Here is a 15191-nt window from a genome sequence, read left to right as displayed (position 1 = left end):
TAAAGTATGCCTGGTACGCAAGACAATGGCTATGACAGTTTCTTCTTCCATCCCCATTCTGTCTAAATAAAACTAATAATTACTATGGAGTGCCTTAATGCATTAATTCTTCTTTCTTCAGGTGTGCCTGGTGTAGTGGCAAGTTTGTTTTCATCATCCAATAGACACTTAGCCTTTTTGTGATGACTACAGGAAATAAACAAGGGACTGTTTCATTGTCAGTAAAATACACATTATTGAATAACTATCACAATAACTATGCTACAGGAATTGTTATTTATTCACTGATTTGTGTGCGAGGCAACAAGGGGTGTACGAACTGCTGTTATAAGTGGCTCTTCGTGTGGCAAAAATGAGTAACCTTAACATTCTTTTAAAAATGCTTGCACTGCTTTTTAGCAGCTAAAAATCTGAGAGTGCTTTTTTTTTGTGTATTCTTCACAGCTAAAGAATTTCAGGGTACGTGTTGGATTGGACTGAATCATTCCCTTGTCTACATCTACATCTACATACATACTCCACAATCTACCATACGGTGTATGGCAGAGGGTACCTTGTACCACAACCACACCACTCCCAAACAGAATGAGGGAAAAATGACTGCCTATATGCCTCTGCATGAGCCCTAATCTCTCTTCTTATATTTGTGGTCCTTTCGCGAAATATAAATTAGCGGCAGTAAAATTGTACTGCAGTCAGCCTCAAGTGCTGGTTCTCTAAATTTCCTCAGAAGCGATTCACGAAAAGAACACCTCCTTTCCTCCAGAGACTCCCACCCGCGTTTATGAAGTATTTCCATAACACTCGCATGATGATCAAACCTACCAGTAGCAAATATAGCAGCCTGCCTCTGAATTGCTTCTATGTCCTCCCTCAATCTGACTTGATAGAGATCCCAAATGCTCAAGCAGTACTCAAGAATAGGTCATATTAGTGTTTTATAAGTGATCTTTACAGATGAACCACATCTTCCCAAAATTATACCAATGAACTGAAGACGACTATCCGTCTTCCCCACAACTGCCATTACATGCTTGTCCCACTTCATATCGCTCTGCAATGTTATGGCCAAATATTTAAATGACATGACTGTGTCAAGCGCTACACTACTAATGGAGTATTCAAACATTACGGGATTCTTTTTCCTATTCATCTGCATTAATTTACATTTATCTATATTTAGAGTTAGCTGCCATTCTTTACACCAATTACAAATCCTGTCCACGTCATCTTGTATCCTCCTACAGCCACTCAATGATGACACCTTCCCATACACTGCAGCATCATCAGCAAACAGCCGCACATTGCTATCCACCCTATCCAAAAGATCATTTATGTAGATAGAAAACAACAGCGGACCTACCACACTTCCCTGGAGCACTCCAGATGATACCCTTACCTCCGATGATCACTCACCATCGAGGACAACGTATTGGGTTCTATTACTTAAGAAGTCTTTGAGACATTCACATATTTGGGAACCAATCCCATATGCTCTTACCTTAGTTAGGAGTCTGCAGTGGGGCACCGAGTCAAACGCTTTCCAGAAGTCAAGGAATATGGCATCCATCTGATACCCTTCATCCATGGTTCGCAAGACATCATGTTGCGTTTCGCAGAAGCAATGCTTTCTAAAGCCATTCAGCTGCTTCACAACCCCATGGATGTCTATCACTATGTCCTCCATACGGGAATCTGTACGAGACTCAAACGGCGGTACATTTGTATGATCCTTCTGTATGAAAGATTTCTCAAATGCTAAATTTCAAATTTTAGCTTTTGTTTTGCTGTCTTCCGTTGCCAGGCCAGACTGATCAGTGAGTGACTGGTTGGAAGCCTTCGACCTGCTTACTGATTTTACGTAAGACCAGTACACACAATATTTTTGTCAACTGCAATGAAGACACCACCTCCTTCGGTGTCTAATCTGTCTTTCCGATACATGTTCCAACCCTCACTAAATATTTCAGAACTTCCTATCTCAGGGTTCAGCCAGGTCTCAGTCCCGAGAATAATTTGCATGCCACATGCTTCCTGGAGGGCAGTAAATTCAGGAACTTTATTCCGAACACTCTGAAAATTTACTGCTAGTATCTTGATAGCTGAAGTGTCTTTACACTGAGCATGTCCTGATTTCCCTGCCTGCATGTCGACTGGTGAGTATTCATCAGGACACCTCGCACTACTGCCTAGCCTAAAAAACCCCCATGTGCGTGCCACAAGTACTCTGCTACCCGAGTAGCCATTTCCTTTGTGTAGTGCACCTCTGACTTATCTAGGGGCATCCTACAATTCCCCACCCAATAGCACAAGTCTAGAAATCTGCAGCCAGATCATCACAGAGTCGATGAAACCTCTGGTTGAGACCCTCCACTCAGCTCCAAACCAAAGGACCCCGATTCACTCTGGGAACGATGCAGCAAATAAAGATCTCTGCTTGCACCCTGCATACGAGGACAGCGGTCTTCACCAAATTTGCTAGCCGCCTGTACAAACTGAGGATCACCTCAGAACCCAAGCGACAGGCATCACTGGTGCCAACCTGAGCAACTACTTGCAGACGACTGCCCCCTGTACGCTCGATAGCCGCAGGCAAGGCCACTTCCACATCTTGGATGAGGCCCTCCGGCAAACAAACCAAGTACATGTTGGAATTCTTTCCAGCCCTGTATGCCATTTCCCTAAGGGGCTCCATCACCCGCCTAACGTTGAAGCTCCCAATAACCAGCAAGTCTTTGCCCCCGTGTGCCTGCTCGGGCCCTGCTGAAGGAGCAGCTACCTGCCCACTGACAGGATGAACTGGCAAGGCCAGCCTCCACATTGACCCTCCGCCTCGAGCGATGCAAATTCATTGCATTGAATAGCATTTTTAATACTGTGCTGTCAAATTAGAACTGGAAACTCAGTTTTCACAACATTAATAATTTACAAGGTACATGTGGGAAACAGTCATAAGTTTCTTTCTCATCTAGAATCAGTTCTCAAAAACTAAATAGGTGTAAATGTAAGTTTGTAGTATGTGATGATTTTAATGTTACTATTTTTTAAAATAATGTCAATCATAAACAACTGGAATCATTATTGTCCACTTTTACACTACTCACTATTAAGTCAAGAGTACACGCGCTTAGCAAGGTGATCTTTCCTAGATCCCAAAGATTACAGTGACATAAAGACACATGCTGTAATAAAGTGCCTGTCTGATTGTGACTGCCAAAGGACAACCTTAAAACTTGGCAGCAGAAAAACAGCAAATGGTCTCACCCACGTTAAACATGTTACAACAATAGATACTGAATATATTAGTTTGGTTGTGAATAGATTACACTGGAAAAAATATGAGAAAGTATACCAGGCAAACAGAGTAAACGAGAAATTCAATTTATTCACAAACTTATTTCTCAAACATTTGGAACCTCACTTCTCCCAAATACATATTAAAATCAAACCAACCAGTAGAAAAAGGAAAGATTGGTTAACAACTAGCATTAAAATAACATATGCAACAAAGAGGGATCTGTTCAAGTATATAGAACAGAAGACTAGTACAAATCCAGCAGTGAAATTATGTTACCAGAAATATTGTAAAATCCTAACATGTGTAACCAGGAACTTGAACGAAATGCCTGCATTATATGCACAAAATGTTATGGAATCCAACAATATAGTAAAAACTATATGGGATGTTATAAAGGGACATATAGGAACTTAAAATTAGAACAAGCAGAAATGCCACACTCCTCTAGTAGTGGTTTAGGGCAGAATAATCAAAAATTTGTAACCTCAGGTTGCAATAAATTTTTCTCACTGCAGCTGAAAAAATAAGAAAGCATCATAACCTGTCTCTAATGGGAACCACAGAGCTATTTCACCACAGTTAAATAACACCAAGTGTAGCATTTCATTTCAAAAGCACAACTTCTATAGAAATTGTAAAATCATAAAATAATATGAACGTACACAATTCGTTGGATATGATGGTGTATCAAGTAGGATTATAAAATCATGTGCAGACTAGACCACATATTATGCTATTTTTGTAGGCTGTAAATGAAAACTAGGGTATTTCTGAATAGATTAAAACATGCTGTAGTGATGCCTACTCATAAGAGTAGAGAGAGGAATGTAATATTCAATTATTAGACTATCTCCCTGCTATCTGGCTATCTGTATTCTCAAACATATCTGTGAGAACTGTATGTGATAGGATTTATAGCTCCTATTCAATTCATGTATGGAGTGTGGGAAGAATGATTGTTTGAATGCCTCTGTGTGTGTAGCAATTATTCTAATCTTATCCTCATGATCCCTATGTGAGCGATATGTAAGGGGCTATAATATATTCCTAGAGTCATCATTTAAAGCCAGTTCTTGAAACTTTGGTAATAGACTTTTTTGGGATAGTTTATGTCTATCTTCAACAGTTTTACAGTTCAGTTCCTTTGGTACCTCTGTGACACTCTCCCATGGATTAAACAAACCTGTGACCATTCATGCTGTCCTTCACTATATATGCTCAATATTCTCTGTTAGTCCTATCTGGTACATGTCCCACACAATTATACTTGAGTATTGCTCATCAGTGTGGGATCCGTACTGGATGCGGCTTTTCGCAGATGATGCTGTAGTATACAGAGAAGTTGCAGCATTAGAAAATTGTAGCAAAATGCAGGAAGAACTGCAGCGGATAGGCACTTGGTGCAGGGAGTGGCAACTGACCCTTAGCATAGACAAATGTAATGTATTGCGAATACATAGAAAGAAGGATCCTTTATTGTATGATTATATGATAGTGGAACAAACACTGATAGCAGTTACTTCTGTAAAATATCTGGGAGTATGCCTGCGGAACAATTTGAAGTGGAATGATCATATAAATTTAATTGTTAGTAAGGCGGGTACCAGGTTGAGATTCATTGGGAGAGTCCTTAGAAAATGTAGTCCATCAACAAAGGAGGTGGCTTACAAAATACTTGTTTGACCTATACTTGAGTATTGCTCATCAGTGTGGGATCCGTACCAGATCGGGTTGACGGAGGAGATAGAGAAGATCCAAAGAAGAGCGGCGCATTTTGTCACAGGGTTATTTGGTAACCGTGATAGCGTTATGGAGATGTTTAGCAAACTCAAGTGGCAGACTCTGCAAGAGAGGCACTCTGCATCGCGGTGTAGCTTTTTCACCAGGTTTCGAGAGGGTGCGTTTCTGGATGAGGTATCGAATATATTGCTTCCCCCTACTTATACCTCCCGAGGAGATCACGAATGCAAAATTAGAGAGATTTGAGTGCACACAGAGGCTTTCAGACAGTCGTTCTTCCCACGAATCATACGCAACTGGAACAGAAAAGGGAGATAATGACAGTGGCATTTTCACTCTGTTATTAATTGTACGTGGTATATCACTAATACAGATGAAGAAAATCAGTGGCACAAGGACTAAGCCTTGAGGGACTCAACATTTTCATTTCACCAGTCTGAGTTTGTTATTCATGTGCCCCCATTAAGACAATGCTTTGTTTCCTGTTATGTAAATAAGATTCTATATTGATTATACAAATATTCTGACCAAAGTATCCAACTCAACAGTGCAGGATACAGCCCTGATGGTCATTAACCAAGTACACAAATGCTTCACAGCAAATAGATACAGATTTACATAACAAAAAATAATTCAAGTTATGGAAATGGATATTAACAATCAGGACATTAATGAAACCCCACAAGGCGTCCAGATGAACAATTAATAAAAAATATGTACATGAATAATTATATATAAATATTAGCATTTCCAAAAAAGGAAAAGATATACAGCATAAAGTCTGTAATAAGAGTTGTACTTACTGTGAGAGGTGCAGTTAACTCAGAAGTATTATGATCCTCATCTGTTTCAGCTGTTTGTGTAGTTCTTGTATCTTCTGTCTGACATGTTGCCAAGATCACGACTGAAATATGTAAAGATAAAGTGGTACAGCTTTCTCTGTACACATTTTTTTATTAGAACTATTAATTTCATCTGTACTATGATCCTATAAAAATATGGATTTAATAAAAGCTGTGAGAAGAATAAAGACAGACACTCAACATATATTGGAGGTGATGCACAGTGGATAAGCAAATAAGTACGAACATAACAGCTCAGCTTAGAAACCTATGTTCTTTTACAAAGCACACAGATATATAAAAGCACATTCATCTATACTGACCAGCATTGTGATAATAAGTTAGGCTACAGTGCTGCATTCCCATTATGTGATGAGTGGTTGTCTTTACTGCCTGTATTGGTTAATCTTTGATCCCTTACAGCTTTCACAAAAATTTTGATACATTGTTGAAAAAACCCTAATGAAGCTTCTCACATATTTATTGACAACTCCTTCTTCAAGGTAGATTACTAACATCTTTGTTTAGGCACACAACATTAAGATTAATGAATAAGTAGGAAACTTTTTATCCCAGATAAGAGGTAATGCAGTATATTAACAAGTTAAATTTCATTTATAATTAGGGATATAAGACAGTTACTTGAAGTAGACCCTACATACACATCTGTATGTAGTCTACATCTGTTAGAGGATATCTCTTTATTGATAAATGCTCCACTGGTCAGTTTGACAATTATGCATTCTTAAACAGGCAATTGTCAGATGTCAGCACACTGTATATGTTCCACTACAGATTATGGGAGCTTCTAGAAACAATTCTACATATTTTGAGCACCATCTAGCTAGCCAATGTAACAAACAACCAAATGGTACACTTGTGGATGCCTACTTGTAGACTACTTAAAGCTATCAAGCAGTCATTTATCACTTTTATTGATCATCATATATATAACCAATGAAACTGTGTAATTACATCTTTTATACAAAAATGAGAACATATGAAAAATCTAAGACATATATCACTTCCATCTTTTTCCCTTTTTTAAATAAGTGTAAGATAAGAGATAACAAAAATAAGGTTTATATCTTTTTACTGTGTTTCATCAAAAGCTTATAAATGTCTCCATAGAAATGCGTAAAGCACAGAAGTAATATGTAGCACAAAAATGAACCAAAAATCTACTACATATCATATGGTTTAATGATGATGGCGTCCTCTTGGGTAAAATATTCTGGAGGTAAAATAGTCCCCCATTCGGATCTCTGGGTGGGGACTACTCAGGAGGACGTTGTTATCAGGAGAAAGAAAACTGGCATTCTACGGATCAGAGTGTGGAATGTCAGATCCCTTAAAAGAGCAGGTAGGTTAGAAAATTTAAAAAGGGAAATGGATAGGTTAAAGTTAGATATAGTAGGAATTAGTGAAGTTTGCTGGCAGGAGGAACAAGACTTTTGGTCAGGTGAATACAGGGTTATAAATACAAAATCAAAAAGGGATAATGCAGGAGGCGGTTTAATAATGAATAAAACAATAGGCATGCTGGTTAGCTACTATGAACAGCACAGCGAACGCATTGTTGTAGCCAAGATAGACGCGAAGTCTATATGCCTACTAGCTCTGCAGATGAAGAAATGTATGATGAGATAAAAGAAATTATTCAGATAGTGAAGGGAGACGAAAATTTTAATAGTCATGGGTGACTGGAATTCGATAGTAGGAAAAGGAAGAGAAGGCAATGTAGTAGGTGAATATGGATTGGGGGTAAGAAATGAAAGAGGAAGCTGCCTGGTAGAATTTTGCACAGATCACAACTTAATCATAGCTAACACTTGGTTCAAGAATCATAAAAGGAGGTTGTATACATGGAAGAAGCCTGGGGATACTGACAGGTTTCAGATAGATTATATAATGGTAAGACAGAGATTTAGGAACCAGGTTTTCAATTGTAACACATTTCCAGGGGCAGATGTGGACTCTGACCACAATCTATTGGTTATGAACTGTAGATTAAAATGAAAGAAACTGCAAAATGGCGGGAATTTAAGGACATGGGACCTGGATAAACTGGTTAAACCTGAGGTTGTACATAGTTTCAGGGAGAGCATAAGAGAACAATTGACACGAATGGGGGAAAGAAATACAGTAGAAGAAGAATGGGTAACTTTGAGAGATGAAGTAGTGAAGACAGCAGAGGATCAAATAGGTAAAAAGCAGAAAGGTGGAAGGAGTATATAGAGGGTCTAAACAAGGGTGATGTACTTGAGGACAATATTATGGAAATGGAAGAGCATGTAGAAGAAGATGAAATGGGAGATATGATACTGAGTGAAGAGTTTGACAGAGCATTGAATGACCTGAGTCGAAACAAAGCCCTGGGAGTAGACAACATTCCATTACAACTACTGACGGCCTTGGGAGAGCCAGTCCTGACAAAACTCTACCATCTGGTGAGCTAGATGTATGAGACATGTAAAATACCCTCAGACTTAAAGAAGAATACAATAATTCCAATCGCAAAGAAAGCAGGTGTTGACAGATGGAAAAATTACCAAACTATCAGTTTAATAAGTCACAGCTGCATAATAATAATGCGAATTCTTTACAGACAAATGGAAAAACTGGTAGAAGCCGACTTCGGGGAAGATCAGTTTGAATTCCGTAGAAATGTTGGAACACGTGAGGCAATACTGACTTTACTACTTATCTTAGAAGAAAGATGAAGGAAAAGCAAACCTACCTTTCTAGCATTTGTAGACTTAGAGAAAGCTTTTGACAATGTTGACTGGAATACTCTCTTTCAAATTCTGAAGGTGGCAGGGATAAAACACAGGGAGCGAAAGGCTATTTGTACAGAAACCAGATGGCAGTTACGAGAGTCTAGGGGCATGAAAGGGAAGCAGCAGTTGGGAAGGGAGTGAGACAGGGTTGTAGCCTCTCCCCAATGTTATTCAATTTGCATATTGAGCAAGCAGTAAAGGAAACAAAAGAAAAATTCGGAGTAGGTATTAAAGCCCATGGAGAAGAAATAAAAACGTTGAGGTTCGGCGATGACATTGTAATTTTGTTAGAGACAGCAAAGGACTTGGAAGAGCAGCTGAACAGAATTAAATTCAATATTTCTTCTGTTACCCAAGGATTTCTACCAGCCCTCGTCTTTTTACCTACTTGATCCTCTGCTGCCTTCACTACTTCATCCCTCAAAGCCATCCATTCTTCTTCTACTGTATTTCTTTCCCCCATTCCTGTCAATTTTTCCCTTATGCTCTCCCTGAAACTCCATACAATGTCTGGTTCTTTCAGTTTATCAAGGTCCCATCTCCTTAAATTTCCAAATTTTGCAGTTTCTTCCGTTTTATTCTACAGGTCATAACCAATAGATTGTGGTCAGAGTCCACATCTGCCCCTGGAAATGTCTTACAATTTAAAACCTGGTTCCTAAATCTCTGTCTTACCATTATATAATCTACCTGATACCTTTTAGTATCTCCAGGGTTCTTCCATGTATACAACCTTCTTTCATGATTCTTAAACCAAGTGTTAGCTATGATTAAGTTGTGCTCTGTGCAAAATTCTACCAGGTGGCTTCCTCTTTCATTTCTTAGCCCCAATCCATATTCACCTACTATGTTTCCTTCTCTCCTTTTTCCTAAACTCAAATGCCAGTCAACCATGACTATTAAATTTTCGTCTCCCTTCACTACCTGAATAATTTCTTTTATTTCATCATACATTTCTTCAATTTCTTCATCATCTGCAGAGCTAGTTGGCATACAGGATAGAAGCTTTCGAAATGTGGTGCTACAGAAGAATGCTCAAGATTAGATGGGTAGATCATATAACTAATGAGGTGGTATTGAGTAGGATTGGGGAGAAGAGAAGTTTGTGGCACAACTTGACTAGAAGAAGGGATCGGTTGGTAAGATGTGTTCTGAGGCATCAAGGGATCACCAATTTAGTATTGGAGGGCAGTGTGGGGGGTAAAATTCATAGAGGGAGACCAAGAGATGAATACACTAAGCAGATTCAGAGGGATGTAGGTTGCAGTAGGTACTGGGAGATGAAGAAGCTTGCACAGGATAGAGTGGCATGGAGAGCTGCATCAAACCAGTCTCAGGGCTGAAGATCACAACAACAACATTCATTCATAGAAAGAAAGCTCTTAATTTTTAATTCACTCATTCATGATATGGAAAGCAATCAAAAGACTTAACAACTCTCAAAATGTAAGTGAAACACTGATTTTGAATCAATCTTTACAAAACATAACAGATGGCAGGCTCTATATTATGAGTTGTTAGCAGTTCAGAGTAATTACAAAAGTCTTTTGATCATTGCAGCCATTTTCATCTGCCTGCATTCCCAATATAATGGCAACTAAATCACCAGCTCATTAAACTCAAAAATTCAGTCAGGAAGGTTGGATTTCCAACCAAAGATAAGGAAAAGGAAGAAGCATGGTAATATTATATAGGCAATAAGAGAATTAATACTTCATTAGACTTACTACATAGAGAGAGCAATCAAATGCAGTCAATGAGTAGTAACAGTTAGGGGCAGATTCCATATACAATGATAACAAGTACAGACAAACCACAAAAGTAAATGAAATAAGAGAAGTATATAACAATAGTAGATGATGTAAATAAAATAGAAAGAAACTTCCACATGGGAAAAATATATTAAAAACAAAAATTCCAAGACTTACCAAGCGGGAAAGCGCCGGTAGATAGGCACAATGAATAAAACACACACACAGAATTTCGAGCTTTCACAACCGGCGGCTGCTTTGTCAGGAAAGAGGGAAGGAAAAGGAAAGATGAAATGATGTGGGTTTTAAGGGAGAGGGTAAGGAGCCATCCAATCCCGGGAGCGGAAAGACTTACCTTAGGGGGAAAAAAGGATAGGTATATACTCGCGTACACACACACACACACACACACACACACACACACACACACGCACACACACACACGCACACACACACACACACACACACACACACACACACACACACATCCATCCATACATACACAGACACAAGCAGACATATTTAAAGGCAAAGAGTAGTAGATGACACATACATATTAGATGTGAATTTGTGTACTGAACTTCAAAGTTAATTATCCTTGCTTCTGCTCTTATTTTTCTCTCTTCATCACAACCTATGAGTGACTGACTAACCTAACATTTATCCAAGAGTTCCATGAGAACGAATATCAGGTATCAACAAAACTACAAAAAGGGTTGTGAAACATGTTTTTGAGGTATTTTGTTGCTTATATTTATCTGCATACATGAAAGCAAATGAAACTGGCAATGAAATGTTGCTATGTTGTATTTTCTTAAATTTAATTACTAATAACAAAGCTAGTTCAATGTGTTTGTCATGAGTTAGTATTTTGAGGCCACTTCATTCAGAGATTTTGGTAAAGGATACTTTCAGTCCAAAGTAGCACCATTTTGGCCATGTGTTGCCAATTCATGAACTCTAGTTAGGTCATTATTTAATAATCTGACAATTCTTACACTGATGCTGCAATATACATAATCTCTTACTAAACACAAAACAGAGAAAGGAACTGTGTGTAGGTTGCATGTCTTTATCATTTAAAAAAGCAGCATGCATAGCTTCTGCTGAAACTGAGGGTGGTTAATGACATACTTATCTTTTAGGAACAATGTTGTAAGTTTTTATCCTAACAAAATATTTCAACTATGTTCATCATAATATAAGGTCTATTGTTGTCAGTTCCACTCATTAAAATGAATTTAATTCAGAAAACATTGTGTTTTCTTTTTTGTGACACTTTGCACATATCATTTTAAGATCGGCCTATGTCATGAGACTGCTTTTGTGAACAAGTCTTTCTCCAGAGAAACAACTAGAGGAACAGTGCACTTAAAATGGCTTCTGGCGCTTTTAAAGGCATTAAAGAACACAGGTACTTGCCACTGGCTATCAATGGCAATAATTCTGACATTTAGCTTTTGACTGGCACATTTTCATTACTTGTTTTGCTACATTTGTGTTCCTGCATCAATAAATTTGTCTCACTATCATCATCATCATCTGTATATAAATGTTACAACATGTAGTACTAGCATGAAAATTAGTGGTATTAGCAGTTAACAATCTGTAATGTAATTTTCTGGAAATAATGAATGTGAGTATGTTTAAGAGTAATCATGAAAACAGTTTGTAGTAATGGCTCTTTCTTTAATGTCAAGATGTCCAAGTCTATTTTATATTATATATGCACTCTTACGACTCAAGTGGGTGCTGAGAAAAATAAAATATCAGGTTGCCATCCATGGGTTGGCTGCACGCAATGACTGTGGTTATATTGGGTTAGATAGAGCAGCAATCAGTCGTAGACAAGTGATTGCTGCTTTGTCTAACCCAAAATAAAATACTGTCACCTCATAATCGCAATTAGGTCCAAATCAAAAGCAGGGTCATCAGTGAAGTACAACACTTAAAACTGAAAGCATGTTTACTACAGAAACCAATGTAGGGTCACTTAGAACTGAAAGCATGTTTACTACAGAAACCAATGTACAGAAGGAACAGAATTGTCTCCTGGATGGAGAATGCTGCTATTTATACAGACATCAAATGTTCCAAAATACACAAACATTACAAACATAAGAGATTTTTTGGAACATTCTGGAAATAGTAAATACTATTTAAATATTTGTTGGGGATCTGATTTGAACTGGCAACACACAAAACATCAGCCTGTCCACCTCCATGGCAGAGGACCTAACACATGCTTCTGTGGTGGTGCTCAACCTGGGGGTAAGCCCACTTGAATCCCAGTGGTGGAGAAAATTTTCACTTCCAGTATTTGGCTGGCAAGGGGAGAGGAGGCGGTGGTGTAAAGTTAATGATCACCAGACTTCGCATCAATGTCAAACCTCTCCATATATGTCTCACGAAGTGAGGGCACGTGACACTGTTGATGGAGGGGACGTTAAGCTAGATGGGCACTTTGGTGCTATTTGCAAGAAGTAGGCTGTGTGCCAGCACACGGTTTTAGCCTCTCAGTTCTCTCAACATCAACATCATCATCATCATCATCATCATCGTCATCATCATCATAATTGTTATACAATACAAACATTACACTCAACACACAGTGAAATAGTGTTGGAAGGTGAGAGGAGGTGTTTGGTGCAGAGAGGGAAAGCAGGGAATATGAAATGGAAAATATAATAATGTTCCAAGAAAAGTAAAGGCTCAATTGTAGTTGGGAATCACGTTGAAGAATGTTCATTTTGTTTTAAATTATCATCGACTAGGGAACAAAGAATACTTACTGCCTCCTGGATTACTATTACCCTTCAACACAATAATAGGTTCTTTATTATTATTATTATTATTATTATTATTAATGTGGTGGGCAGTAGTTGGTAAATTAAGAGATGGTAGCTAGATAGTAGAAATCAAGTTCTCAGAGGTAATATATTTGGAATTTCATCCAAACCCCTAAGTTGTAATATGTATGACAGTTCTATGATGTAACATCACAAAGAATGTTATGGAACAGGAGAATTAGTTTTACACACATATGCAATCTGATGGCATCAACTCCATCTCAATAGAACAATACGCGTTCCCAGAATGATCAAACTGATGTGTGGCTGTCAAGATAGTGCCATCTCTCTAGACAATAAGCAGATTTTATATCTATTTATTTGGGCTACAATAATTTGCTCTTCGCAGCTTGAGCTCAACTTGTAGATAATGTCTCACAGAATTAATTTCATTGCAACATTCACATATAAAACAAGTAACTGTTGATGAGGACTTCATCCAAATATCTTCCCTGAGAAGGATGTGAGCCTCCTAAGAAATGGTTTATCTGGCTGCCCATCAGTCAGGTTTAGTTGAGAATGAAACTGCAAAATTCCACAATATTATAAGTGCTACAAGGTGTACTTTGCTTCCACCATTTTTCCCCAACATTTGAGGCTTTAATGAAACAAATTGGTTACACATGTATCATTCAAAGTATTTTCCATTGCTGGCTATTACTTTCTCCCCAACTTTTGGGCAGTGTATGAACCACCCTTCGAAAAAATTGTTCACCTTTTGAAGCAATCCACAAATTGATCCAATCTGTGACTTCTTCATGAGATGGAAGTGTTGGTCAGCCAAGCCATGCACCATTGATTTTAATGTTTCCAAGCATGTTTTGACCTCTTTTGCAACATGGGGTTGAGCGTTATCGTGCTGCAAGATCACTTTATCATGTCACTCACTGTATTGCAGCCGTTTGTCTTTTAATTCTCTGCTCAAACACATTAATTGCATTCAATAATGAGCACATGTGATTGTTTCATTTGGTTTTAACACCTCATAGTCCACTACTCTGAGCTGGTACCACCAAATGCAGAGCATGACATTGGAGACATCATTTTTTGTGTTTAGGGTTATTGTAATGAACCCATTTTTGTCCCCAGTCACAATGCAGAAATCCCTTCAATTTTTGCCCCTGAAGCAATTGTTCATAAACACACAAACACTGTTCAACGTCTCTTGGTTTTAGCTCACACAGGCCCCAAGTTCCTCCTTTCCGAATCATGCCCATAGCCTTGAGATGTTTTGAAATGGCTTTCTGTGTCACTCCCACTAATCATGCCAATTCTTCTTCAGTTTGACGTGAGTTTTCACTCAGAAATGTCTCCAATTCTGCATCTTCAAAATCATTCTCTCTTCCACCACTATGCCAGTCTATGACGTTAAAGTCGCCATTCTTGAAGCGTTGAAACCACTCATGACACGTTCGTTTACTAACAGTGTCCTTACCATATGTACTTGAGAGCATTCAATGAGACTCAGCCACTGTTTTCTTCATTATGAAACAAAACAGTAACACTTCCCACAAATGATGAGAATTAGGCTCGTAAACCGACATTTTCAATCAAGAACAACACAATTTGACTAATTTTTGAATGAGGTTATGTTAACTGAGGTCCAAGCTAACTGCCTGATATCTGTGATCTGTTTCTTTCGACCGCTATGTACCATTGTCGCCGCCTATTGGCAAACGGTGGAAGCAAAGTTGCATACCTTGTAATTCAATTACACAATTCTGAAAAGAGCTGCAGAATGGACAATGGAAAGTAGTTCTTTATCAAGGACACAAAGTAGATGAGAAATTTAATTCTTTTCTGAAAAGATTATACTTGAGCATCTTACTCATGTAGACCTAATATGGGAAAAGGAGGAGTTGTTGCAGAGCACAGGTTCAAAAATATTGAAACAAGTAGATGTTGCAGTGGTCACATATAGAAGTGTGCAC

General features: G+C 38.4%; 1 protein-coding gene across 1 annotated transcript in view; it reads right to left on the bottom strand.

Moving 5' to 3' along the window:
- Positions 1-15191, bottom strand: part of LOC126269384 (uncharacterized) — an 86908-nt gene that overhangs the window by 59760 nt on the left and 11957 nt on the right. Inside the window, exon 2 of the mRNA XM_049973990.1 lies at positions 5842-5942. Within this exon, the coding sequence (XP_049829947.1) occupies positions 5842-5942 (101 nt within the window). The remainder of the gene's footprint in view (positions 1-5841; positions 5943-15191) is intronic.

The sequence above is a fragment of the Schistocerca gregaria genome, chromosome 1 (genome assembly GCF_023897955.1).
Source record: "Schistocerca gregaria isolate iqSchGreg1 chromosome 1, iqSchGreg1.2, whole genome shotgun sequence".
In the NCBI taxonomy this organism is placed as follows: Eukaryota; Metazoa; Arthropoda; class Insecta; order Orthoptera; family Acrididae; genus Schistocerca; species Schistocerca gregaria.
This window is presented reverse-complemented; position numbering and strand designations above follow the sequence as displayed.